General features: G+C 43.6%; 2 protein-coding genes across 7 annotated transcripts; both read left to right on the forward strand.

The window, feature by feature from the left end:
• Positions 1-195: 195 nt before the first annotated feature.
• LOC120679604 lies at positions 196-10,573 on the forward strand. 6 transcript variants are annotated; one of them, XM_039961238.1, is made up of 13 exons: positions 197-1,091; positions 1,819-2,095; positions 2,455-2,640; positions 2,822-2,974; positions 4,184-4,606; positions 4,968-7,121; positions 7,501-7,694; positions 7,790-7,945; positions 8,336-8,570; positions 8,659-8,966; positions 9,441-9,816; positions 9,884-10,071; positions 10,174-10,573. In XM_039961238.1, exons 1-11 carry the CDS (start codon positions 313-315, stop codon positions 9,730-9,732), a joined length of 5,157 nt encoding a protein of 1,718 aa, XP_039817172.1. In that variant the 5' UTR covers positions 197-312; the 3' UTR covers positions 9,733-9,816; positions 9,884-10,071; positions 10,174-10,573. The 6 variants fall into 6 exon arrangements, with proteins under 6 accessions (XP_039817165.1, XP_039817172.1, XP_039817182.1 ...); XM_039961231.1 differs by having other exon boundaries at positions 196-1,091; positions 9,441-10,071; positions 10,174-10,566; XM_039961248.1 differs by having other exon boundaries at positions 9,441-10,066.
• A 321-nt stretch (positions 10,574-10,894) lies between these two features.
• LOC120695366 lies at positions 10,895-17,852 on the forward strand. Its single transcript, XM_039978637.1, has 8 exons — positions 10,895-11,104; positions 12,862-12,924; positions 15,440-15,515; positions 16,134-16,249; positions 16,403-16,492; positions 16,574-16,705; positions 17,031-17,199; positions 17,384-17,852. The coding sequence occupies exons 1-7, from the start codon at positions 10,895-10,897 to the stop codon at positions 17,157-17,159; spliced, it is 816 nt and encodes a 271-aa protein (XP_039834571.1). The 3' UTR covers positions 17,160-17,199; positions 17,384-17,852.
• Positions 17,853-26,305: the final 8,453 nt, after the last annotated feature.

The following is a 26,305-nucleotide window of genomic DNA, read 5'->3' on the forward strand; positions in this document are numbered from 1 at the left end:
CCCACCCACAAAACCCGGCCCATGGACTCGGCGCCCCACGCCGCCTCCCTAGTCTGGGACCGTACGCTTCGCTCTCTCGCGGACTGGCAGTCGGACATTCCACGCGACGCCCTGGACCCCACCCGTCGGTGACGGAGCCCGTGGGCCCGGTCGGAGCCACGGCAACGAACTGCGGGCCTTCCTCGCCTCGCCGTCGACGTCCCGTTTCCCCTTTCTCCCCCCCATCCGCTCCGCGCCTCCCTCCACCACCGTTTGTGCTTCCCTCTCCGCCGCCGCGTTCCCACTCCCGAGACTTGGCCGCACCGGCCGCTGATGCTTCTCTCCTCCCGACCCCCGCCTCCTCCGCACCTCCCTCGCGGGGGCGCCGCGCCCGCGCCCACCCCATTCGTCCTCGTGCTCCGGCGCCGGCAACGGAGGCGGCGCCACCACCACGACCGCGCGTACCGCCTCGCTCCCTGCGCCTCCCTCTCGGACCTCCTCGCGAGCCTCCCTTCCTCCCTCGCGCTCGTCGGCCCCGCTGCGCTCGCCGCCGCGGCCGCGCTCGCCTCCTCCTACTGGTCCTGGTCCTCCTCCTCCTCATCGCCCCGGACCAGCCTGCCGCCGCCGTCGCCCGACCCGGAGGACTACGGCGACGCGTGCGGGGACGCCGCGGGCCAGTGGATCCTCTTCACCAGCCCGACCCCGTTCAACCGGTGCGTGCTGCTGCGGTGCCCGTCCGTCTCGTTCGAGGACGGCGGTGTGCCGCTCGACGGCGTCAACGAGCGCCTGCTCGCCGAGGAGCGGCACTACGTGAACCTCAGCCGGGGCCGCATCCCCGCGGCGCGCGGCGGGGACGGCGCCTGCGACGTCTCCTACCAGAGGATTTGCGTAGCGCTCGAGGACGGCGGGGTGATCGCGCTCGATTGGCCCGACAATCTGGACTTGGAAAAGGAGCATGGGCTGGATTCCACGGTGCTCGTGGTGCCGGGGACGCCCGAGGGGAGCATGGAGAGGAGCATCAAGGTGTTCGTGGTGGATGCGCTGAAGAATGGCTACTTTCCTATTGTGATGAACCCCAGAGGGTGCGGCGGTTCCCCACTCACTACACCAAGGTGAAATTCTTCTCTGCATTCGTGATGCTGAATTGTTGACCTACTTAATTGGAAAGCAAAATGCTTTGGGGTAAATCATTGCCTTGCCTGTCACAAGAAGTTCCTTGGTGCCAGAACTAGAACCTTGCAGTTATTTTATAGGTGTTCATTGCACTTGAAACTCCTCATTTTTGTTCATCGACTTCTGACTTGATGTAGTACCAAAATCGTGATGTTTGCCCTGTGCTGTTATATGGTCAATTCAAAATAAGTATGCCACAGATATGCTAGCATAACTGCTGTCCATTCTGAAGCCGGTTTACAAAGAATTTAGATGATATTGCTTACACAACCTAGTGATTGTAAGTACTGATATGATCCGGCAGCGCTCCTGCCTTATGTTAAAAAAAAGGTACTGATATGCTACAAAAATGTAATTGGACAAGTCTGTAGTCAAAATCTGTCACTAGCACCATGACTGTCAAGTTCAGACAATGTCATCTTCCATAAGTGTTAGGTTCTTATTGTTTACACTGAAAATATCTAGATTTTTTTAAGCTTTTTTTTAAAAAAATCTGTAGTTTTGGAACATCACGAGGACTCTAATGTGGTCAATCATGCACTCATTTTATTTATTTTTACTTCATTTCATTACTGTACCTCCCTGATGCTTGTACATAAGTTTTGATGTGGCAGTGATGTATATTTGTTCTAGATTGTAGGGCTTCTAAACTAACTGCTTATGTAGGTTATTTACAGCAGCTGACAGTGATGATATCTGCACAGCAGTACGGTTCATAAACAGCAAGAGACCTTGGACAACACTAATGGGTGTTGGATGGGGATATGGTGCAAATATGCTGACAAAGTACCTCGTGGAAGTCGGAGAGTCTACTCCTCTTACCGCTGCTGTTTGTATCGACAACCCTTTTGACCTACATGAAGCAACGAGATCGTTCCCTCATCATATAGCTCTTGATCAAAAGCTCACGGCTGGCTTGGTCGATATTCTGCACGCTAATAAGGTTGGTTGTGATCCCACTGCTGCCCCCCCCACCCACCCACACACACACATCCAGAAAAAATTGCCCCCTTTCTACCATGTGCTTTCATGTCTGCACAATCTCCTCAGAGGTGGGCATGTGAATATATCAATCCACCAAATAAGTGGAAGGTCATTGTAGAAAGTAGCCCTACTGGTCTCATTTCACCTTTTTCTCTAAATAGACAAAGTATGTAAGCTGTGAAAGTTGAGATACTTAACAACCAGGATTCTGCTATTGTAGTGATGTCTATAATCCATGGCAGTACCGCAACCGCAAGTATTTCTAGCCTTTTCCCTGTAAGTGCATTTTGCCGAACAACTGATGCTGTACTCTTTCAGGAACTCTTTCAAGGTAAAGATAAAGATTTCAATGTTCAAAAGGCTTTATCAGCTAGGAGTTTGCGTGACTTTGATGGAGCAATATCCATGGTATCACATGGATTTAGTACTCTTGATGACTTCTATTCTGAAAATAGCACAAGGCTGTCAATTGCCTATGTGAAAATACCTCTACTATTTATACAGGTATAGTTCTAACTTAGTCAATGTAAACAATGCTAGAGATTAGTAACTTATTATTTGCATGCATATTACTATGAACTCTTAGACTTCTATCTAAAAGTTAATTATCATTATAAGGAAATCTAGTGCATGCCATTGTTAACTCCATCTTTCTAGTTATCTAATTTGAAGACATGTACCACAGAGCGATGATGGGACTGTGCCACTTCTTTCAGTACCTCGCAGTTCAATATCAGAGAATCCTTTTACAAGCCTTCTCCTTTGTTCCTGTGTACATTCCACTATCTTCACCTTTCAGAGATACACAGTGTTATGGTGCCAGAATATTGCCTTAGAGGTAAGCATTGTTTTATTTTTTTTCTTTCTTTTCTCTAGGACTCCAAAATCCAAATGGAAGCATACTCGTACCACCTTCCAGCAGTAGACATGTATATTTTGGTGTTATTAACAAGACTTCTTCACAAGAAGTGCCAGCAACTAATTTTGTAGAAGTATTCCTTCTAAATATGAGGTTTGTTATAGTGCTTGAAAGGAACTTGAGGTTCCTTCCATCATAATAATTCTCATCCTTTGATCTGAGAAAGAGATAATTTTCTACAAATAAGGGTAGTTTAGTAATTATGGTTGCTCACTTAATTAACTTGCACCAGTTATTCCTCACCGCAACAGATCAAAAACCCTTCCGCGGCGCTTGGGGAGGGGCTTGGCGCCGCCCATGGGCTCGCCATCACTCGCCTGCGCAAGGTCTTGCCGGTGGCCTTCCAATCAGGCGAACAGAGGATACTGCAGCCCGTCCACCAACTATCCAGAGACCCTCCATCACCCAGCGCCCATTTCTCCTTTGCAGCCACGCAGGAGGAGCTCACCGCCCATGAGCTCGTGGCCCTGTGGTTCACTAGCTAGGCTACCTCAGCCCACCAACAACCCCTACAATGACCTATTACTCGCCACTCTGGCATCCCACCATCATTTTGAACACCCGTGGCAATACGCTCCTGCCTTTGCTGAATGCATCTCCATGCTATTGAGTTGATGCTAGATTGGATATCAAATCCTCTGGACATGGGGGCGACTTCAATCAATCGATCATTTTTTTCTCCAAAGAGATCTACGGAAAGGATAGGAAAAGTACTAAAATACCCTTAAGATTATTTTTATAAGTGGTTCCTGGCCCACAAAATAATAGGTTCTGGTCCACATCTTTAGTTCTTCGTAACTGGTTCCTCCCCCCTTTTAACCATTGGATCCGGACTCCTCAACTGCTCGTAAAATCTCCAAGCACCGTAAAATTTCTCTCTAAATATAGATAATTTGTTGAAGTACCAGTAACATACATAAGATTGATGTACAACCACAATCTCGATTGCTTTCCCTTTTTTTGCCTCTATTAGATATTATAGCATTCATGAAAATTGTAAGAAAAAAAATCACTAGTGTTGCTTGTAGTGCCCCTTGGATTTTTAATTTCTATGTATCTCCTGCACATGCTTCTTCTATTATGTGCATTTTCAGCTGTCAAGCTGAATTTTTATTTTAATTTATGCAGTGGCTGTCAGCAGTAGAGTTTGCTCTTCTGAAGGGTCGCCATCCACTTATCAAAGATGTAGACATCACAATTAACCCATCCAAAGGTCTAGCATTTGTTGAACCTCAAGTGAATGAGAGGAAAGCTCAAAAAGATAATAGTTTTCGCCCTCAATCCGAGCTTATTTTGTATAATAATGCTCCTCATGGAATAAATGGGCTGCTAGTTGATTCTGCAAGAGAGTATTCCGGTGCTCTAAACAATGAAAATGGGCAGTTGAAAAATAATGGTGACGTAGAAAGGGTAAACAGAGATCCAGAAGAAGAGTCAGAAGGAAGTTCTGAAGATGTTGAAAAAGGCCAGGCACTACAATCAGCAAGTCTCGTGATGAATATGCTAGATGCTACAATGCCTGGTACTCTTGATGATGATCAGAAGAAGAAGGTATGCAGACATATTACCTTTTCCCTGCTGTACAGTTTGTCTGCAGTTTCCTGAAGATGAAAATAGTCATCCCTGTGTCCTAAATAAAGGGGATTGCCGGATTGGAGTATTGGATTAGCTTCTAAGTTTGCTGTATTTTTTTTAACTTTGTGCTTAGTTTCTCTTATTCTTTTTCCTTCTTTTATGCTATATATTTAAAATAACTGACTCGGTACATAGAGTTATTTTTTCCCGATAAACATACAGAATTTGTTTAGCAACTAAACTATGATTGTTTGTTTCTGGGGAAGGTATAAATATTGCCTGTTAGATTCTTGTGACATATATCGAGTTTGCTTACATGTTTGTTTCTTGTTATAAGGTTCTGGTAGCAGTGGAGCAAGGTGAAACTCTTGTGAAAGCTCTAGAGGAAGCTGTACCTGAAGATGTGCGTGGAAAGCTTACAACTTCTGTGTCTGAAATTTTAAATTCCAAACGAGAAAATTTCAGTTTAGATGCATTGAAGCGACTTGGCTGGAACAATGTAAGACCAACCACCACCAGGACAGTAGCCCAGGAAAAGTTCAAAGATTCAGATCATGATAGTGGGCTTAAGGATGCCAAAATGGCTGATCAGAACAGGAGTTCTGCAACTGCTGGTGACGGGGACCAGAAAAACACTAACACAACAGATGATGACATTCCTGGACAAAGCATGGAGTTATCACAAGGAAAGCCATCCCAAACTTCTGGATCTGTTGGAGCTGTAACTGAAATGGGAGGTGAACAAACTCAACCCAATAAATCAGATAAGTCTGACTCGGGAACCAACGATAGCAATGAAGAGCAGAATAGAACAGAGAAGGGCAGCGAAACGATTGCAAAGCAAGCTTCTGATGATCAGGTCAGCGAAACGACTCCAAAGCAATCTTCAGATGATCCATCAGCGGCCAACTCAAATGGGTCTCCTAGAGAAAGAGGGCAGTCTGCAGATTCTACAGCAGATCAGAATCCAGAATCCCATGCAATAGAAAAGGAAGGTGACACAATTCGCACCAGTGAAGATAAGGCTGCTCATAATATGGATGATCAAAGCACGCAAGTCTCTAAAAAAGAAGAGTCAAAACCTTCCCCTATTACTATGACCCAAGCATTAGATGCATTAACTGGATTTGATGACTCAACTCAAATGGCTGTCAACAGTGTATTTGGAGTCCTTGAGAATATGATTGATCAGTTTCAGAAACAACAGGACTCTGAGAATGGGGAAAATTCTGATGAAAATGGTGATGGCCCTTCTGTGGATGAGACAGAATCTCATGGGAAGGAGAATATGGAGAATGCATCAAGCGGAGAAGCTATAATCCAATCATCTCAACAACAAGAATATAGCAGTGCTGGAATAAGTCATTCAATCATGTCCAAAGATGACTATGCTTTTGGTAAGGAAAATCCCAACCTAAGTATCGTTTCATCTGGTAGTGGAAAATTTAGATATTATCAAGGAAATGAAGCTGGCGCTCATGTGAATGCTAATGGTATGAAGGTCAGTGGCTTACCTGATTATTTGTTAGATATCGCTGTCAACTCTTACTTGAAGGCACAGTACGCAATGTACCTCCATGAATTTCTTAATACACAATTGCAACTCAAATCAGCAGAGCCTAATTCAGCAACAGATCTTTTTCTTGATCCACAAGAGGGTAAATGGAAAATAGCAGATCACATGGATAATGTGCAAAATGACATTTCTAAATCTGGTAGACGTAATGGAACCATGGAAGAGGTCAAGTATGCTGGATGCCCGCAAGAACCATCTAAAGTGGGCAATGTTATTGAGCCACCCTACTTTATACCAGAAAGATTTCCAGACTCTACATACAAGTCAAATGGATGGAATAATACAGTAGCAGCCAGATTGAAACCTGGTAGTGATTTGAGAGGGGTACTTAGATGCTTCATTAGAAATGAACTATCAGCCGCCCTCAAAATTGAAGTTGGTCGCAAAATAGGGACAACAGATTCTAGGAAACTTGAAAGAGGTCTTGCAAATGATGTAGAACGCGTTGCTGCTGAAGTTTCCGAAATTATTGTGCTTAACTGTGAGTTATATTCAGCGGCGCATGTGCAAAGAAGCCCAACAACTGTCAAATTTGGTGCAACACATGGAAAATATGTCATTGAAGCTGTAGCAACAGCAGTTCAGAAATCTCAGAATCTGAGGAACATTCTTCCTGTGGGTGTCATAGTTGGTGTAACTTTGGCATGTTTGAGAAATTACATCCATGTTGATGTCTCTAGACATGATGACCATATGAAAGCCACTGTGAAATCAGATATTTTGAGTGAGGATCTTATTGTTCAGGATAGCACCAGAGCAAATATTCAGGATAGTAGCGAAGCAAATACAAATAATAATATTGAAAACGATCATGGAGACTACCAGCAGGAAACGACAAGTCCACAGGGTCAAGGTATGATGGTAGGGGCTGTGACGGCTGCCCTAGGTGCTTCCGCTTTGGTAGCACATCATCAAGTAAGTAAACTAATATCCAAGTTCATTCTGTCTATATTTTCCTTTTGCCTTTTACTACATTTTTATGTCGCTGGATTTATTGTCCAATTCCTCAGGTAATGTTTAAGAATTAATAGATGAGGTAAACAAAACTTGTTTCAAGATTTTTCCTTTAAAGTATTTAATTCCTTATGCAAATAAAAGATGGGCAACGGTGTCAGCTCAGGGTGTGTTTTTTTTGGTCAAACTAAATGTTCAAGGAAGTATGAAGTAGTGGTTTTCATTTGTACAAGACATACTTCATTTTCCCTTTTTATACTGCATTAGAGTTGGATTGTCTAATCTTTCTCTTTCTTCTTATTGGAACATTCCCTTATATACATGCAACTTTATATGTCAGCAAAGTAAGGATGAAAATCATGTCAACAAGGATGAAAATCAGCAGGACTTTGTTCAGGCTGAAAGTGTCAAGCATGAGGAAACTAGACAGGGAAAGAGCGAGAACAATTTGATGAGCAGTTTTGCTGAGAAAGCCTTATCCGTTGCAGGGCCGGTAGTTCCCACAAAGGGTGATGGTGAGGTTGATCATGAAAGGTCTGTTAATGTTACTGTTGTTTTCTTACTTTGTCATTACACCATCTCTTTGTTTTCTGTTAATGCGCTTATTATGTTGACTTTTCTGCAAGCAGGCTTGTTGCAGTTTTAGCTGAACTTGGACAGAAAGGTGGAATTTTGAGGTTCATTGGAAAAATTGCTCTACTCTGGGGTGGAATCCGTGGTGCTATGAGCTTAATTAATAGGCTTATCTCATTCTTACGTATCAGCGAACGACCCTTATTTCAGAGGTTAGTCCTATGTTTTTATGCGCAGGAGAAACAATTGAAAAGAAAATGAGAATGTAATTCACGTGCCTTCATCAGATGGATTATGTTAGTAGTTAATAAGTTTTCTAAAAAATCCTGGTTCATCTGAGGTTCGTTTGTACACTTACATTCAATTTTTGTGCTATAAGAGAAGATTTGGAGAGCTATCAGTCAGTGGCTCATTCTTGAGTAGTACTATAGTAGTTGTTACTTGAGCCACGGTTTCAGTGGACTTAGTTCTCCCTGTAACTGTCATGTTTAGAATACAAGTTTGCCCTTTGTGGATTAGTTGGGTGAGTTTTCACCATCGTAGACATGCTATACTTTTTATTCTTAGGCTATCCTTCATTTGTGCCTTCTTTGCATTGATAGGATATTGGGCTTTTCTTCAATGGTTCTCGTCCTATGGTCTCCTGTTGTGATTCCTCTACTGCCAACGCTTGTTCAAAGTTGGACAATAAGCGCTTCAACTGGGATTATTGGATATGCTTGCATTGTTGGATTGTATGTATCTATAACGATACTTGTTATGCTATGGGGCAAAAGGATACGGGGCTACGAGGATCCAGTTGAGCAATATGGCATGAATATTTGGTCTGCACCTAGGGTATAACCTCTTAGCCACCTTGGTATTTCTTAGAAAAGATTCAGAGTGCTGATTATGTACACATATGACAACTGATGTTTTATTGCAGCTGCGAGAATTTTTTCAAGGTCTAGTTGGAGGTGTAATTGTTGTAGGGTTGGTGCACTCAATAAGCATTCTACTTGGTTTTGCAACTTTTCGGACAGGGTTCTCTTCATCTTTAGCTAGGCCCCTTGATCTTATCAAGTCTTCTAGTAATGTATTCATGCTAGCTCTTAGAGGGTTTGCCACAGCAACTAGCATTGCTGCGGTGGAAGAAATGGTTTTCAGATCGTGGCTTCCAGAGGAAATTGCTGTTGACCTCGGTTACTACAATGCCATTCTGATATCAGGACTTGTGTTTTCTCTAATTCATCGGTATGTCAATTCTGTTCCACTATCACCTGTTTTTTCACTGCTTTATTGATCTGTACATGGTTCATGCCACTGCTAGTGAATGCTTAAGGCAATCAATACTAAACTTAGGAACTATAATCATTGATGTGCTGAGTCTTATTTGGGAGGGGTGTCAGTTAACACTGCAGGCGGTGGGTGGATGGGTGAGGGGAAGGGGGACAATAAAAAATGAAAACACATTTTTTTTTGGGGTGGTGCAGTGAACATTATTGGACATGTGCATATCAATGTTTAACCATTATGTTACTATAAAACCAAGAATGACATGCAGTATCAATGAACTAACTAGTTTTTTTTTTCAAAAACTTCAAACACATGAAAGAATTAATTCTGAGATACGTACATATGAACTTTTCCGTCTTTTTAACATAAAAGCGTGATTCACTTGTGCAAAGCGTCGAAAAAGTTTGTGACAACAATTCAATTGAATGACAGGTCACTACCCTCAGTACCAGGTTTCTTGCTACTTTCTCTGGCGCTTTTTGGACTTAAGCAGAGGACAGAAGGAAAGCTTGCTGCACCTGTTGGCCTGCGTTCTGGAATTATGACCACTAATTATCTAATACAAAGCAGTCGTGTTATAATATCCAAACCTGAAACTCCGTTTTGGATGATTAGCACCTACCATCTGCATCCTTTTGATGGTGTTATTGGCTTAAGTATCTGCTCTTTGCTTGCTATCCTTTTCTTCCCTCAAAAGCCTGTTCAGAAGGATACATCTGTGTGATAAGAGTCAAAAGAGTAAATATTACTCTTGGCATATAGCTGTTGGAGTGAGCTTTGAACAAGGATGAATCACCTCTGCGCACATGTGAGTAATGAAGGATTGCTCTTGCTACCATGTTAAACTGCAGCTTGATTGTTTTGATGCTCCGCAGCTTGCTGGGTGCGAAGATATGCTCTCGGTTAGCTCCGTGCTCATCAGACTGAGAGGCCTGCTAAATGGAATGGCTTTGTATCTGTAATTGGAGTATCCAAGGCATTTATGCCTGGCAAGTGTGTATACTACTCTTTTGTAGGTGATCCAAACGGGGATGGTTTCTTCCCAGCATTGTAACTTTGTAAGGTTTGCACCTTACCACAATTTTACTTTCATTTTTTGACGGAAAATTGACGTTCCATTTTACTGCCTAAGAAATTTCTAACACCTTTGTTACTATGAATGCAGGCGGGTAGAACAAAATGACCTAATTTGTTGCATATACTTGGGAAGAGAAACTAGCAGATCATAATAGTCGCGCCTGACTTCGATCAATGATTTGTCCATACAATCATAACAATTGACTTCTGGTATTGGTCTGTTGACCCCCGAACTTGTACTTCTGTTCATGAATCTTTGAACATAAGCACACCCAAGTTTTGAGATAGCGAGTTTTGCCAACATATACTGTGTACAGAAAGTAGCTCCAGTACAATGACTGTGTTAGCTGATTTAGGTGATGCATCTCCCCTCACCTCCGGTTCTGTCAATGTTACCGTGTATAGCTGTAATGTTACTCCAACTGTATAATTGTACAGCTGAATTTAGTAAAGGTTTACAAGCAAAGTGGCCTGCCCTATACCTGCAATGCTTGAGTTTTGACCAAGTTCTCATCCTGAGAGTCATGTCTTTCGCTTTGGCAGTTGGGCGTAATCTTGTGTGAAACTATAACCTGTGCTTGCAATGTGCATCTGAGTCCTGATTCTGCTGGGCAGCTGTAAATTCTGCAATACTGCCAGGAAATCTGGACGTTGAGATTTCGCATCAGTTAACATGGGAACTTGACTTCAAATTTTACCTGAACTATAACAGTTTTAATCACTTAAAAGTTTTGCAGGAATTATATAAAGTAATGGCTCGGGTTCACTTCTGCGGCGTTCGAGAAATCTTCTCCGTTGGCTTGAGTAATATGGCATGGGTTTATCAGCTAGCCGGCACCGGCAGAGCCGCAGAGGAGCCGCGGAGAGGAAGCAGCAGCAACGCAGCGGACGAATTCGACGGGCCGAAGTCCCTGGCTGACAGCGTCCGGCGTGATCGGAGGATCGCCGCGAGGACAAGTGGCACCCCTGGTGCAGGGCAGAAAGGCGCGGCCGCGCCGCGGGCCTCGTGGCGGAACAGGGTTCAAAATTTCGGTGAAATTTCGGCGAAATTTCGGTATTTTTTTCGTTTTCGGTAGTTACCGGGAAGTGAAATTTCGGTAAATTTCGTTTCAAAATTCAAAAATTCAAAAAAATTTGTAAAAAAATATGTAAAAAATATGATAAAAAACTAGGTGTTTTTCTAAGCAAATAGGACTAGAACACACTCAAATCTAAGATCATTTGCTAGGCTAAAATTAACATTTGAAATCGTAATTTGAATGACTCGTCATTTCATGTGCAAAAATTTGTTTTCCCCCCTCGACTTCAACTAGACTTTGGTTTATCATGATATTGGTGAGGTACCTATTCAATTTCATATGCATACCTGCAACTAGGATGATGATCCATCGCCGGCCCGGGTGGACTATACTCTCATCAGTAGACTAGTAGATCTGGTTTCCTCGTGCTGTCCAATTAGGCTCGTCGTCAATCTTGCTTCGCTTTTGCCTTTTGCATCTGCTTTTATATTATCATCTAGCAGCTCTTTTCTTTTGTATGTAGCGGTGAGATCGAATGAGATGGCAGCTAAAGCCCTCTGTCTGCTGTAGTCTATTATTCTTAACCAGGCCCTCGATCTGGCTCTTCTTCTAGCTTTGTAGCCGGTAACTGTGGAGACTTGGGAGTTTTTTTTTGAAGTTGTGGCCATTGCTGATACGTGTTAAATTCCATTGGCAACTGCAGATTAAGTCAGTTGTGGCCTTTGATCTGCCCCCACTTCGTGGAAGAAAGCTTTGCATTGCAATAGTAGGTCGGTGAATGTAACCTTATTCCAGTGAATTTCCTCCGACGTCATTCCAGTCCCGAGAATAAGAAGAGAAGGTCAAATTCTTGCATCCACAGCATGCATGTGACCAAAATCTTAGGCCACAAGAGAATTGTCACCATCTATAGAGCAGGGAAAAACTTTCCGTTGGAAAACTGCCGGAAAACACACCTTTCAGAATGCTTTAACAATTCTCTATACAAATTGAATCAAACAAAAAATTCAAACACTGTCACATGAATTGATAACCAATTCAAATCATGTTTGTCCTGGATTTAAAACAACTTTCAATTGGATCAACTAATGTCCCTAAAAATTTATAGGAATATCCGCCATAACAAGAATAATAAAAGTCCAGTTGAGGCCTAAGAGAGAAAATGAAAGTTGTCACATGAAATGACAAGACTTTTAATTGGTAGTTTTTGAAATAATTAAATAACTTTCAAACCATTGCTCAAATGAAAAAGTTCCTGAAACAAAAGTTGTAGATCTCGAAAAACTGAACAAAGTTGGTATTCAAAAGTTTTTCATTTGACCTCGGGAACAGTACGAAAATCACAACGGACATCATTTTCCGGTCGAAATCCGACCGAAATTTCGGTCGGAATTCACCGAAATTTCGTTTTTTGAATTTGAATTCTCTTTCCGTTCGGAATTAGCGAAATTCGGCGAAATTTCGGCCGAAATTTCGTTTCCGGCAAATGGCGGGATTCGGAAAAAAAACGAAAAGGTAAACGAAATTTCGGCCGAAATTTCGCCGAATGTGTTGGGTGGATAAAAAAAAACGAAAAGGTAAACGAAATTATCCGCCACCGTCGCTGATGTTGGGTGGATAAAGTGTCCGCATATGTTTCTGTTTTCTTGAATAATTTGGTATAGTGATTAGTCAGGCTTGAGTTCCATAAAATTGCATATATGCTGGCACCTGAGTGGCTTTGATCTTATTTATCCATTGGGTTCTGCTCATTTTAGGCTAACGCCATTGTCTCATTCAACAATAGGCCGGCTTCAGAGGCTGTTCCTTACTTTGAACAGGTATTTAGTCTGGGTTTTCTTACCTTATTGTTAATTGGTGTGCCTTTTCTGTTTGATGCCTTACTGTTTTCCCTTCGTAAGGCTTTGGCTGCCAAGTTACTGATGCTGACTAGCAACCATAGAAACCGGAGTGTAAACTTATGAAATTATCTGTACAGACCAGTAGAGGAATTGTAGCTGAACTTTCTAATTAACTGTGACTAGGAGAAAATCTGGACCTAAAATTAGTTGTGAATTGTGATGCAAGTTCCTGGTTGAACTCTTCTTTCTAGTTAGTTGTACCTGAAAAATAAGGAAAGAGTGTTTTGAGTTTTGACTGTAGGCTGAGTGTCAGTGCATGGTACTCAATAATATGATGCAAACTGACTGTATGCTAACTGTATAATTCGTTTGTCTAACTGAGTAGTTTGTAGTTAAGTATCTAATTTGAGTTTTGCTCTAGAACGCACATGAGAGCTCAGCATCATTGCATTAAAAAGAAAAAAAGGTACAAACAAAAAAAAAAGCATAGAAACACATGGTAACACTCACACCATCTCACAAGAAACCCACAACACAAGAACATATGTAGGCAACACTAGGTTCAAGTTTTCAGACGTGCCACAGTAACATTGTAGTTGACCTGGAAACAGTTTGCTGAGTCAGTGGCGAGTCTGTAGCATTATGTTTGCCTCTCCTCTTTTTCCTCTCCATCTCTTTAATTAGTGTTCTGTTGTTAGCTTTTGGTTCCTCTCTTCTTCTGTTCATGTATGTTTTGTTTTTAGACATTTTATTTGCAAATCTGGAGTACATTTATTGAATACACAATCGTTCGAGTGTTTCCATAACAGCCATGCACCTAGAATCACTAATTAATTAAAGCCTTCGCCTCTTTGTCTAATTTCTTGCATGTCCTTTAAAACCACCGATCACTTAAAGTTGCATCATAACTCCGAGGTGAGATGTCTGGTAAACCAACCCTCCAAGAAGGCAAGAACCATACCTGGCACGTAAATACACAAGAGGCTAAGGTGGGGTTTATCGCTTCATTCTCGTGGCAACAAAGTAGACAGGTGTATAGAGGTGGCAGTGCCCTACAGGCCAATCTGTCTGCTGTCCTGCAGCATTTATGTACCGCGAGCCATATGAAGAACCAGCAGTGTCTTATTGGTGCCCAAGTTTTCCAGATAAGCTTCCATGGTGCAAAGCATATAGTGTCCAGGAAGAACTCATGTTACGCTGCTTTCTCCATGTATTGTCCAGAAGCTGAAAGCCTCCAGCAAGCTCGTCCTGTAGGTCAGGCTGTAAGATGAACCTGGAATCAAGCCCCATAGATCCAGGTACTCTGTCCGGGCATTAGCACATGAAGAAACTCTAATATCCTGAATCTATTTGTTGTGAAGCATAAACTCCTGCTGCACTGTCGCTTATTGGTAATTTGTTTTGAGATGCAAGCAATGAGGTTAGGGGCTAGATCTGCAATAGCCTTTCCTTGCAGCCATGTATCACTCCAGAATAAAGTGTTGGCACCATTGGCCACTGAGGTCACCACCAAATTGAGAAGAGGGCCTTGACATGTTGACATCTAAATTTGAGTTGTTGCATTGAACTATTCGAGGCACATTGGATGTTGGGTGGTAGTCAGCAGTCAGCAAAACAGTTTCACTGCAGAACCATTTGAAGTGGCACCCCTTTTGTCGAAAAAAAAGTATTTTTTGTCTCGATATTAAAATGTACCTTCAAGGATATAAAAGCCCAGATACTGGACACAGCCAAGAGGATGTCTTACATTGGTTGCATAATTGAGGTACTTATTTTTTTTTTCTCGAACACGCAGGAGAGCTGCGTATCATTGTATTAATAGAAGAAGATAATTGAGCTACTTAAGATTGTGACATCCAATATCACTGAGTGATTGATTCTAATTCTTCTGTTTCAGATCAGAGCCTTGCAGTTTGGCTTAACATCGTAGAATGTCAATAATTTCTGGACTGACCAAGCCAACCTATGCTCCTGTGTCTGAGTGTCTGACCTTGCTTCAAAGTTCAAACTGTGAATATGTAGAACACACCTGCCCACCCCATCATAACCCCCCAACATGTAGCTGTTTTCTGAAAGTGCATCCCCAACCATTACTGTCATATGTTTTGTTTGTTCGATGTTTTGTGTGGAGGGCATTGTCACTTTCAGCCAAAAATAGGTATAAGGTACTTCCATTGCGGTTGGCAATATGTATTGTGTTCACACTTCACAGTCAGCGAGTCCATTGTGACATCAATGGGGAAAAGTTCAGGGTCAGTTATTTTGGTTCCTAAATGAGCATAGAAAACGCATCATGTGGCTGTATAACATATTTTGGCGATGACAAAGTATTAGCATTGTGTATGCAATGCTAGTCAATTCTCCAATTTCATGTTGCAAAATACAATTTGTGCCTAGAGCTGATTTCAGTCTAAAATGTTATATGTTATCCTGTTCTCTTTCCTACTGATCTTTTGAAGTTACTCTCTGTTAATAGTATATTTGTTTTATGCAGATAGGCCCACTCTTTAGTCAACTGATGCCTATGATGGAGGCATCACCTGTTTATTCTCTGGCCAGATATGCATCAGGTGATTGTTAGGTTACAATTTACCTTCTCGTGCTATCTTTCATTTATCAATTACTGAAATTTTTTTGGCTCAAAAGACTATAAATAACTTGGGAACGTATCAGGTGCAAACCAACCTCTCTGTGCAAACTATGAAAACTTCAATCTGAGTCATTGGATCAACATCCAAGGGGTATGGGGGATTGGGTAGTTTTACATTCTGGACCCACCCTTGGATTGAGTAATCACACTTTTGCAAATCCCCCCTCCCACCTCTCTGCGCCCCTCCCCTTGGATGTTGATCTGATGGCCCAGATTGAAGTTTTCATAGTTTGCACGGAGAGGTTGGTTTGCACCTGATATGTTCCCAAATAACTTATGCTTCCATATGGATGCAACAATCAAACAACCTGATAACCCCATCTGGGTTGATGGCTTGCTCTTACTTAGTTTGTAGTTTCTGGAGTGCTTCATGATATCATGCTGCATCTGCCTCACATAATGACATAGTTTTCTGACATAGTAGAAGTGTACATTGTTGTCTGCTAAAATTTGTTAGAAAAGAGTGAAACAAGGACATGAACTTTTGCTTGATATGTTTCATGAACGTTTTTAGTAAGATGTGATGTCATGACTTTAGGAGATGCATGGAAGGCTCTTTTTGATTTAGCTGGAGGTTTTATACGTGAGTATGATCAAGAAGCTATGGTTTCTCTGAGCAAATTTGTTGATCAGTTACCATCAGTCATGAATCAGGTACTGTATGAATCTTCATCTATTATTTTCTTGAGAGTGATTCGTCTTTTTTTTAAAAAAAATATTGTGCTTTGGTGCTTCCAAGTCCTGTGCTAGACTTCTAGTGATCTTCAGAGACTGTTATGATGATAGTTTTCCCCATATTATTTACAGGTTAGAGAAGGTGTTTCTGAATTCAAACCAACACCACCTGAAAACCGTGAATTCTGCAAGAATTCCTACAGCGTACCCAATACATTATTGGTACTGGCAAACTTGCATCTACTGAATTCAACCTATATATGTTATGGTTTAGTGTTTAAAATTTTTATGTATGTCTCCTAGGTCAAATTCAGTGTTGATGCTATTGATGATACAGACATAGTTGAAGATGTTCTGAGACCCCGAGTAGACTCAATTGGTGGACAAATAAAGAAAGTTATACTGTCAGGAACACATCTAACTCCATGTATACAGGTAATATATATACCATACTTTTCGTCCACGGATTCAAATGGTATTACAAGGAACCCTGCTACATATGTGCAAGGGTATGACCCTGTTCTTCATTCACCCCCCAATTATAGTCTCTACTTGTTGACAGCATTAGAGTGGAAGCAAGAAAGCTGATGTTTAGTTAGGGATCATTCACCACCATTTAGCATTCATGCAGTCATTGCTTCATAGTAAAGAGAGTTTATCTGCTCTTATCTTGTCTGCCATTTCAGAAAACTATTAGGGTCTGTTTGGTTCTATTGATATGCTCCAGGCATGTCAAACACTCACTTTTGCTGCTTAACAGGATGTGAAATGGCAAGTTGGTTCAGAATACACTCCAGCAGATGCTGTTGCCCAGGGTTTGAAATCATTGGCTCTGAATGAAACAAGGGTTCTCTCAAGAACTATTGCTGATTGGCTTAGATCCCTTTAAATCAATACATCCGTTGAAGTTCAGAATTCTTCTTATGAAGGTATGTAGTATGTAGATTTCAAAATCACTGGCTCAATTGACAGTTACAGACTTTCAAACCTTTGGGTTTATTTATTACTTGACGAATACATTTGGGACAAACCAATTGCATCGCACTTGCAACATGTCTGGAGCAATCTATGGAGAATCAATGATATGATCTTGTTTACATTGAACTAACCTAGGCGCCTGCGTCAGGAATGCTTCATCAGTTCCTGCTTTGCTAATGCTGTCGACTGAGGCTGGCATTGATGCGATATCAGAGTATACATTGTATGGTTCTTAGAAGCAGTGCATTTGGGCTGTGTGTGCTAAGTTGGTTGTTCTCGCCCACAGGCCGTAGCCGTACTACACTACCCGATCAAGATCAAGACTGCGTGTTCGGGGCCTACTCAGATTGTAGTTGCAGCTCATGCAATGCACCGAACCCAAAGTCCAAGAAACATGATCCTGTTGGGAGGTACGGTGCCAGCAAGGCCAAGTCGGCCAAATGCCCCCGCTGCACGCAGACAAGCCCGACGCGGCTTTTTCTACAGGCTGTCGGAAGGGCGTCATAGGTGTAACAGGAAATGTATATATATCGCCACATTGTATTTTCTGGACACATACTTAGTAGTAATAATAATCTAACCGCATAGCTCGGGCGATTGTATTGCTTGGGGTCCTCGAGTGCTGTATGTACTAGCAGCTGATTCTGTAGCGAGTCTGTTCATCCCGGGCGTGTGTGGTGGCAAGGACTGGACGCTGACCTGGAAACTGACCGATTCGGTTTCAAGTTTGTGCAGGCACAGGGTACAGCAATCCGTCTACGTTCAGGAACTTTACGAGGTTAATACGGTCTACGAATACAACATGGCTGGATTTTTCATCTCAGCGCCATCATTGCAGTTTGTTGATTTGTAATAAACGCTCGGCAAAACGGGACCAGCGTCCCGTCGGAAGCCGACCAAATCTCTGGGGGAGATCCGGCCAGTCGAGGATATGCTGACTGCTGAGGCTGGCGCCCCCAGCCAGCCAGCCCCAATCAGGTGGTCAGGATCGCTGCGAGTCAAGTCGTCGGATCGAACACGAAGATCCGACTGCGTTCTGCGACAACGACGGCCTCCTCGCTATCGATCAGTGTCGATCATGTTGCGGAGCAGAGGCCCTCCCTGCACGTCATGTTACCGTGAGCCTGCTGCGATTCACCCTTAGTAACCGTATATTTCCTGTACGCTTGCCCAGAGTTACCTGCCCCGTTTATACTCGTGTCTGCTGCAGTTCCAGTAGAAGGTTGTTCTTGTGTACAGAGAGCCTTCGCTGCAGTGTGCAGTGCACGCTCACCATACGATCCGGACAGCTTGCTCGGGCGCCGCGCATCTCGCGCCGTGCGAACAGTGAGCCGATCCGGTCACATCTCGCGTCGATGCCGCCCTCACGTGCGCATCCGGCCGACGGGCGCCGCGCGCGGGGGTGGGGACGGGACGGGACGGATCTCCCGCCGCGACGGGATCCCCGGCAGGCAGCTGCAGGTGACCAATCGCAACCGCAACGGCAACGTCGTTGCCCGCGGCATGGGGCGGACTCGATTCGCTGGCGATCTCCTCCGATCCTCCGCCGCCGGCCGTCGGGTCGCGGCTACGGTGTGGTGGACGCGACACGACTAGCTAGCTAGCTAGCTTACTCCACCCGCTTCCGGCCGCTAGAAAACATTGACCCCTCTGCGTGCCTTGCATGTTCCTCTGTCGAGCGAATCCGATGCGCGCGACCGGGGATTCATAGCGAGAGCGACGACTAAACGTGGACGACTGCTTCGTTCTTGGTCACACACGTTCGTTTGGTGCAATATAATCCGCCGCCGCCGAGCTGGTGGCCGTGCCGCGATAGCGGCGGCGGCGGCGTGTCCGATCCTCCTATCGCTTCTCTCTCGATCTCTGCCTGACCCGACATGGCACATTGGACGCCCACGCCATGGTCCCTTAACGAATGCATCTGTTACGCACATTGACCTGACATGCATCAGTTTCGTCGCGTTGCATTACATTATTGATCCTCTACGTCTAGGATACTAGATCGAACCATGAAGGAGAAAAGGCATGAGAGAAATAGGCTAGTAATTGTGAAACTCAAATTCTTAAATGGAAGGGACACCAAAGGACTCTGCCCTTCCATCTCTTAATAAATAGAGAGGGGGCGGGCGGAGCTTTTGTGTTTAGAAAAAACCCCTATATTGCGACAGTGTAATTCGTAACAAATTTCAGAAAATCTGGGAATTTTTGCAAACTAAAGTAGTTTGACTTTGCAGTGTTAGTTTTAGGCCCACCAACAATATGTATTTCCACTGCATACATGTATGGTCCAAGCGCCCATGTCCTGCGGATAGTATGGCAACATGCATGTCAGGCGCATATATATGTATATAGTAGAATACATATTATATATGAACGACGTTCGTTTGTACAAATAAAAGAATATATAGAGAGAGTATGGACGAGGCAGCTATGAATGCAAGTTCACATCCAACGAAATTAAGTAAAAACGCCCTTGTTCTATCCTCATTCTGTCATGTACCGGCCTGCAACGTTTTGAATGATTCGTAGTTGCAGCCGCGCGCCGTTTGCTTGGACTATATGATCGGCGGCATTATAATTAAGATGCAGAAGAATACGCACATACACACATACGCCCCCTCCGTGTGCACGTTCGTTCAACAGTTGAGCTATAGTACTGATCGGATAACCGCCTAGTAGGTAGGCATAGTAGGCGCAGGCCACTGTTATACCTGCTGCCGCCTGATGCATTCAATCGGATCCACGTTCTCGGCTCCGTATAGCTACAGAAGAAGCGCTGTCGTCTCGTCTGCGTCCGTGTGTACATGCCTGCATGCGAAATTCTCGTGTCATGTAGACCCTGTTGCTTTCCTTATACTTTCCCTCTCAATGTGCGTGGCTGCTGCGTTTACAATGGTTACATTTTGGTCACCCAAAACATATGTACTATGGGTCTGGTTGGTTCGCTTCCAAAATGTTGGCATGTCAAAATATGGACAAAGCCTATAAATTTTGGTACTTGTTTGGTTGAAGGCTAAAGAAACAGCCCAACCAAGTGATATTCTAAATTTGCCCTACTTTTGGTAAAAAGATTTGGCATACTCACAATTTTTGACACGTCACAATTTTCAAGGACGGTGGGTAGAACAATGTTAACGTTACTATAGTCCTATGCTACTAGAGAAACGGTCTATGATCTACTTAAGAATTAGCGGATTGAGCTGGATCCGGAACTAGGTCCAACTCAATCCGATATTTTTGTGGTGGGTGGAAGGCTCGAGAGATATTACAAGGTGGTAACACCAATCAGTACTAGTATAAATATAGACTTCACTACTGGTTGGTGTTACCACGCGGTACTAAAGGGTTATACGAGTTACTTTGAAAAGAAAACATATCTCTTCCAATTAGATCTGCTGTGTAGGTGACATGGTAAGCCCAGTATGTGCCAGGTAAGAGGACTAGAGTTTGAATCCTAGCTACATGTAATGTGTGCGGTCTTTATACCTGATTTGAAAATAACTTTTTAATTTTTTTGATATCTACCTTTTAGTACCTGTTGGTGTTACCAATCATACTAAGGGCCTGTTTGTTTGAGCTGCGGCTTTTGAGCTTTTCTGAAAAGCTGCTACTAGCTTTTTTTTTTCTAAAAATCCAACACTAACTTTTAGAAGATGTGTTTACCTTCCTAAGCTCAAAAGCTACTAAAAGCTCAAAAAACTTAATTTTCCAGGTTTCCATATAAACTCAGTTTTTTTTTTGCTTCCAGCTTTCCAGAAGCTGCATGAAAAGTTCATCATTTGTTTGGGCTTCTGGCTTTTCATGCTAACAAGAAGTCAGAAAGCTCAAACAACAGGCCTTAAAGGTACTTTTAGAACGGACCATACAACAGGTACTTGATGATCGAGACTTTTAGGGTCCGTTTGGCTCTACTTTTTGCTATCTGCTTTTGCTGTGAAAAAAGTCAAATAAACGCCAACCAAACGACCCGCAAGCACAACCTACTTTCACAAAAGTACAGGCTTTCACGTAGTATATTTTTCACAGCACTTGAGACCATGCTTCTATCGGCTATGGCTTCCAACTCTTGCTCAAAATTACCCCTTGCCACTAGTTATGAAGAGCAGGCGTACCTTTTCGATCTATTTTTCTTTCCCGTCATCTCTCCTCTCTCTGATTCTCTTCGCTGCATGCGATCGAGCCTCCAGTGGCGTGGGCTCCGCCCCCCTGGGCGAGCTTTGCCGCCATTGCGCGAGATCTTTCGGGTGAGCAGCTTTTCTTCCCAGCCATAGTCTAACCAAACAGACCCTTAATTTTTCAGTTGCTTAGTACCGATTGTAAAACTAATACTAAACAGGCCTTATGATTGGGTAGTAGTCGGCTTTTTTCTAGTTGTGCTATAGTCCTATAGTACGAGACATGCATGTACTACAACATAGGATTTTTCATAAAGAAATGTGAGATTATGTTTCACCAAATAATCATCTCGTAATCTAAATTTAGAACTATGAAACTACACCATTATTCTGGTTGTCATCTACCATGCAATTCATAATATCTTTTATATGAATAAACTAAGAAATACTCCTGCTAGTAGAGTTAGCAAGAGCTGGTACAATAATTGGCTTATAGCCAAGCTAATCAATTTTTTTTTGCTGATGTGGGACAAAGAAGGAAGGAGAGAGAAGAGAGTTTGGCTCTTAAATAAGATGGGCACGGAAACATAAGCAGTAGTTAGTTCCTATAAAGATATGTGAGGTGGAATAGAAAAGATAATAGAAATATATAATAATAAAGAAATTTAATAGACAAATAAAAAACTAACCATTGTATAGGTTGGCTTTTATAACTTATAGCCAAATACTTACCTTTATTATTGATCTGACTCTAAAAGCCAACGCATTGTACGTATTACAGTACGTGTTAAGTCCATTAATCATCTGTAGGTCGTTTCACAGACCGCACAATTACATGTTAATATCTGAAAACGGTCGGTAAAATTATGCCTCTTCCAGATGACCATCCAGATACAAGGCTGGAACTTCATCATCATCGCAGTGCACTGCTCTCTCCACGAGATTCCTCGCTCACCACCACCACCACCACTGCCGCATGCAGCCAGGCAGTGTCGTCGCCAGTGTACCACGCCACATGCCCCAACCGCCGTCTGTCGATACACCGCCGCACTGCAGCACGTGCACGCCAGTTATTGGCACACTAGCTAGGTATCCTCCTAATTTTCCTGAAACACATTTAATACACCTAGCTACTTGGCCACGTCACCATGCAAGGGTGGTGTGTCATTGACTTGTAATCTGGAAACTGAACGTTCAGCCGATCACATTTAAATTTCTGGCCAACGTCTTGCATGCGAGGGACAGGTGTTGCAACACTGGGCCGGCGAGCCACGCACACAGCATGCATGCACATCCACATGCCTGCCGTATCTCGTCTCTCGGATTGACTAATTAGTCTGAGATGAGTCGCTGATGCTCTCCCTCTGACCGCTGCTAATTGCAATCGCGTGCCCATGTGTGATGTGTCCGCCGCGCCGCGCCGTGCCGGCCGCCGGCCGCGGGCCGCGGTCGCCGCTCTGCGATCCGCTGCTCCCTCCGAGCAAACGGCCGGCGATCCCGCGCCCGATCGAGCGCGCGGCGCTTGTTCTCATCTGCACGTGCTGCAGCGGCCGGCGCGCGTGCGTGTCCACGCTCCGATCCGTCCTTGCATGCCCTGCATCGAGCGGCGGCCACCGGGCCCCCTACGGCCTACGAGGCGTAGAGGTGGCCAGGCAGCTGATCGGTGCCTGGCTGGACCTGACGATAGTGTTCACCTTACCGGCCTACTGTAGATTTTATTACCGATACCGCTACTAACCGGCAACACTTACCGGTAGCGGTAACCAGTGTTTTCCGATTCAAAATTTAAAAATACAAAAGTAAAAAAAAATAGTTACCGCTACAATAAAAACGGTAAAATCTACCGTGCAAACGGTAAGGTGAACCCGTGCCTGTGCGGCAGCCGCAGAATATACTGGCGGGATACTGCTGGTCTGACGACACACTGACCATGAGTGAAGGCATCAAGACATTCACCGGTATTGATAGCCAAAATGCCTGCGTGGATGAACCAACAAAGTACAGGTCACATTTATTTTATTTTTTTACCTGTCAGTTTGTAAACGGTCAGCTAGGAGCTAGCCTGCCATACCTAGTAAATTAGTTAACTTTGAGTTCTTGGAGCATCTTCAAGAGGATAGTAAAAATCCTAAGGTAAAAGATTAGGTAAAAAAATAAAAATAAAAACTTCTCAAAGGGCAGGGGGAATGAACTGACTGCCTCTTCAAAGTAACTCTCCAAATCACCTCAACCTCTCCCTCACACTACTCCTTGGTAATACTGTACTGATTAGCAATGGTTGATCCTGAGTGGTACTCGGATCGTACGAAAATTTAACAATGGCTGCACATCCGGCAGTATGAAGCTCTGTAGTCTGGACAGTGATCGAACTCCACCCCTCTACTCTATGCTTGGCGTAAATGCACGGACCACTTAACGTCTTAACCCATGCATGAGCTCCCGAGGCAACACGGAAGGTTACGTTATTGGCTCATATATAGTCCAACGTAGTACGTGGTTATATGCACCGTCGCGACGTATAGTCTGGTCACGGATCATACCTGTCGGTAGCACATTACCTTACTTGGAGCGCATGGCACGCCAGGGGCGGCGTCGTCGCACTCGGCACCATCTTGCCGGCCGGCCGGCCGCCGTACGCGCAAGTTGCACGCTCAAACCAGCCGGGCGTACGCACCACCGGAAAGCCCGGCGAGGCATTAAATGAGAGCGGATGTGGATGCCCCGGCGGCTCAGGCGGCTGTGCCTGTGCGTGCGCGGGCGTACGGCGGCTGGGCGTGAATTGAAGGCGCCGGCCGGCCAGCCCAGCCGCCGCGCGCGCGGCCACTTAAATTGATGATCGCGCAGCGTCCGCCGTGGATCGCCCGTTGCGGCTGGGTATGGGGCGCGCTGGTGGTGCGGCGTCGAGAGATGAGATCCGCCGTGCACGATCGAGTCCGGTCACCGGTGGCGTGGCGCCATGCGTGCATGCAGCTAGCAAGCAGCAGGGGGCAGGTCCGCGATCCGACACCCTGACGTTTGGCCGTTGATTTCGGGGAGGTACCGACACGAGCCTCGTCTGCACCGAGATTCCGACAAGAGTACTCTGCCATACGCCCGCGCCGGGTAGATGCAACAAACATGCATGCGGCCGGCGCCTAGCTATAACGAATGGTAGGAGTGCCGTACCCATCGGCGACGTGATTACTCCATACACTACTAGAAAACAGTCTATAGGAACCGGTTGGAAAAGGCCTTAGGTACCGGTTTTCCAACCGGTTCCCGCAAACCGAGACCAATGACCTCGTCTTAAAACACCGGGTTTTTCAACCGGTGTCTTAGGCTTCCATTGGTACCGATTGGAAAGACCAACCAGTATCAAAGGGGCTGGTACCAATGACCTTTTCTTTTTTTCTCAAATTCAGTTTTATTTGTTATATTTATTAATATTTATTCTTTTATAATTACTAAACGCACTCGAGCTCTACAGTACTATACGTTCATTGGTCGTTCGTGTTCGTTTTCAGAGAATATTTGAAACTAACTAAAAGTGAAATGTGAGCATATAATTAAGTTAATTAGATGAACTAATATATTTACAAATATACAAACATCAAGGCATCACGTTTAGAAATATTTACAAATGTACAAGTCATGTTTGTAGTCCAACTACTAGCCCCCTCAGGATCTTGATGGAAGTCCTCTATGGATGTGACCGTTGTGGTAGAACTCGCCTTTAGGATCCAAGATCTCGTTCAAAATGAATTCGGCGAGCTGCTCGCACACGGCGTTGATCCGATCAGTAGAGTAACATTCATCCCCCATTTGAGACATCTATTATTTAGGGAAAAAATGATTAACATCATGTGCGTTAGTACAATTATGAAAATGTACTAGTGAACGGTTTGGACGTACTCTCATGTCCTCATCAGTAGTCTTCCCGCATGGAGTCATGATGTGCAAGTAGTCGCATACGTAGTACCCGCACCAATCAGTTCCTTGTTGTTGTCTCGCACACTTAAGGATAAACAAATAAATTACTCAATTTAGAACAATTTGGGATTATATACTTAATTAGACAAATCTTTATGAATCAACATACCAGATAATCCATTTTAACATTCAGTTCGGGCCTCCATTAACCACGTCCTTTGTTATTTTTCACAAATTTTTTCCAAACCATGCGCTCAAAGTTAAGTTTGATATTCAAGAATTGTTATTAATAGAAAAATAATTTGATTGTGTAAACTGAACTTACCTGTTCAAGGGGTCTATGATATGTTGGATTGCAGACTTTGGATTTCTCATTAAGTCAAAGACTATAAGATTGCCGGTCTCTACGAAAAGTATTAGTAAAATCCAATGATGACTGCAGATATAGATAGGATATATACATACATATTTTAGACGACTTAGTATTTATTTAGTAATATAACAGAGGATTGAGTCGATCAAGACTAACCCAAAGTTGTATGGTATGAAAATATAGGATTTGTAATTTTACCTAGTCAACGAATCGTACATATTTTGGCACGTTTCCTTGTAATTTTTGTTGAGCACTTTCTGGTTGACTAGCAAAGGAGACATGAAGCCGATCTGATGGTGCCATTCATGTTTTCTGCTTCTTTGGGTCTCCTGTCTAAATGATACAATAGAAATTTTATAATGCACACATATAATTATGTTCTTGTTAACAAAAAATATTAATGTAGAGATAAGTGATACTTACAAAACCCAAATGGTGATGATAGAGGCGTCGAGGGCTTGTCGATGGTAAATGTGATATAAATTTTCGAAGTACACCCAGAAGTCATCCTCCCCGCGGAAGAAATCATGGTCACGATACTTGACTCCAAACATTTTCCCTTCGTCATTCGACATTCGCAGGTACCATCTATGCAAATTGAACATCTGCGTGCCTAGACTTTTCTCTTCTTCCTCAGTGACAAAAGGTTTTCCATGCTGG

This window comes from Panicum virgatum, chromosome 2K, assembly GCF_016808335.1.
Source record: "Panicum virgatum strain AP13 chromosome 2K, P.virgatum_v5, whole genome shotgun sequence".
In the NCBI taxonomy this organism is placed as follows: Eukaryota; Viridiplantae; Streptophyta; class Magnoliopsida; order Poales; family Poaceae; genus Panicum; species Panicum virgatum.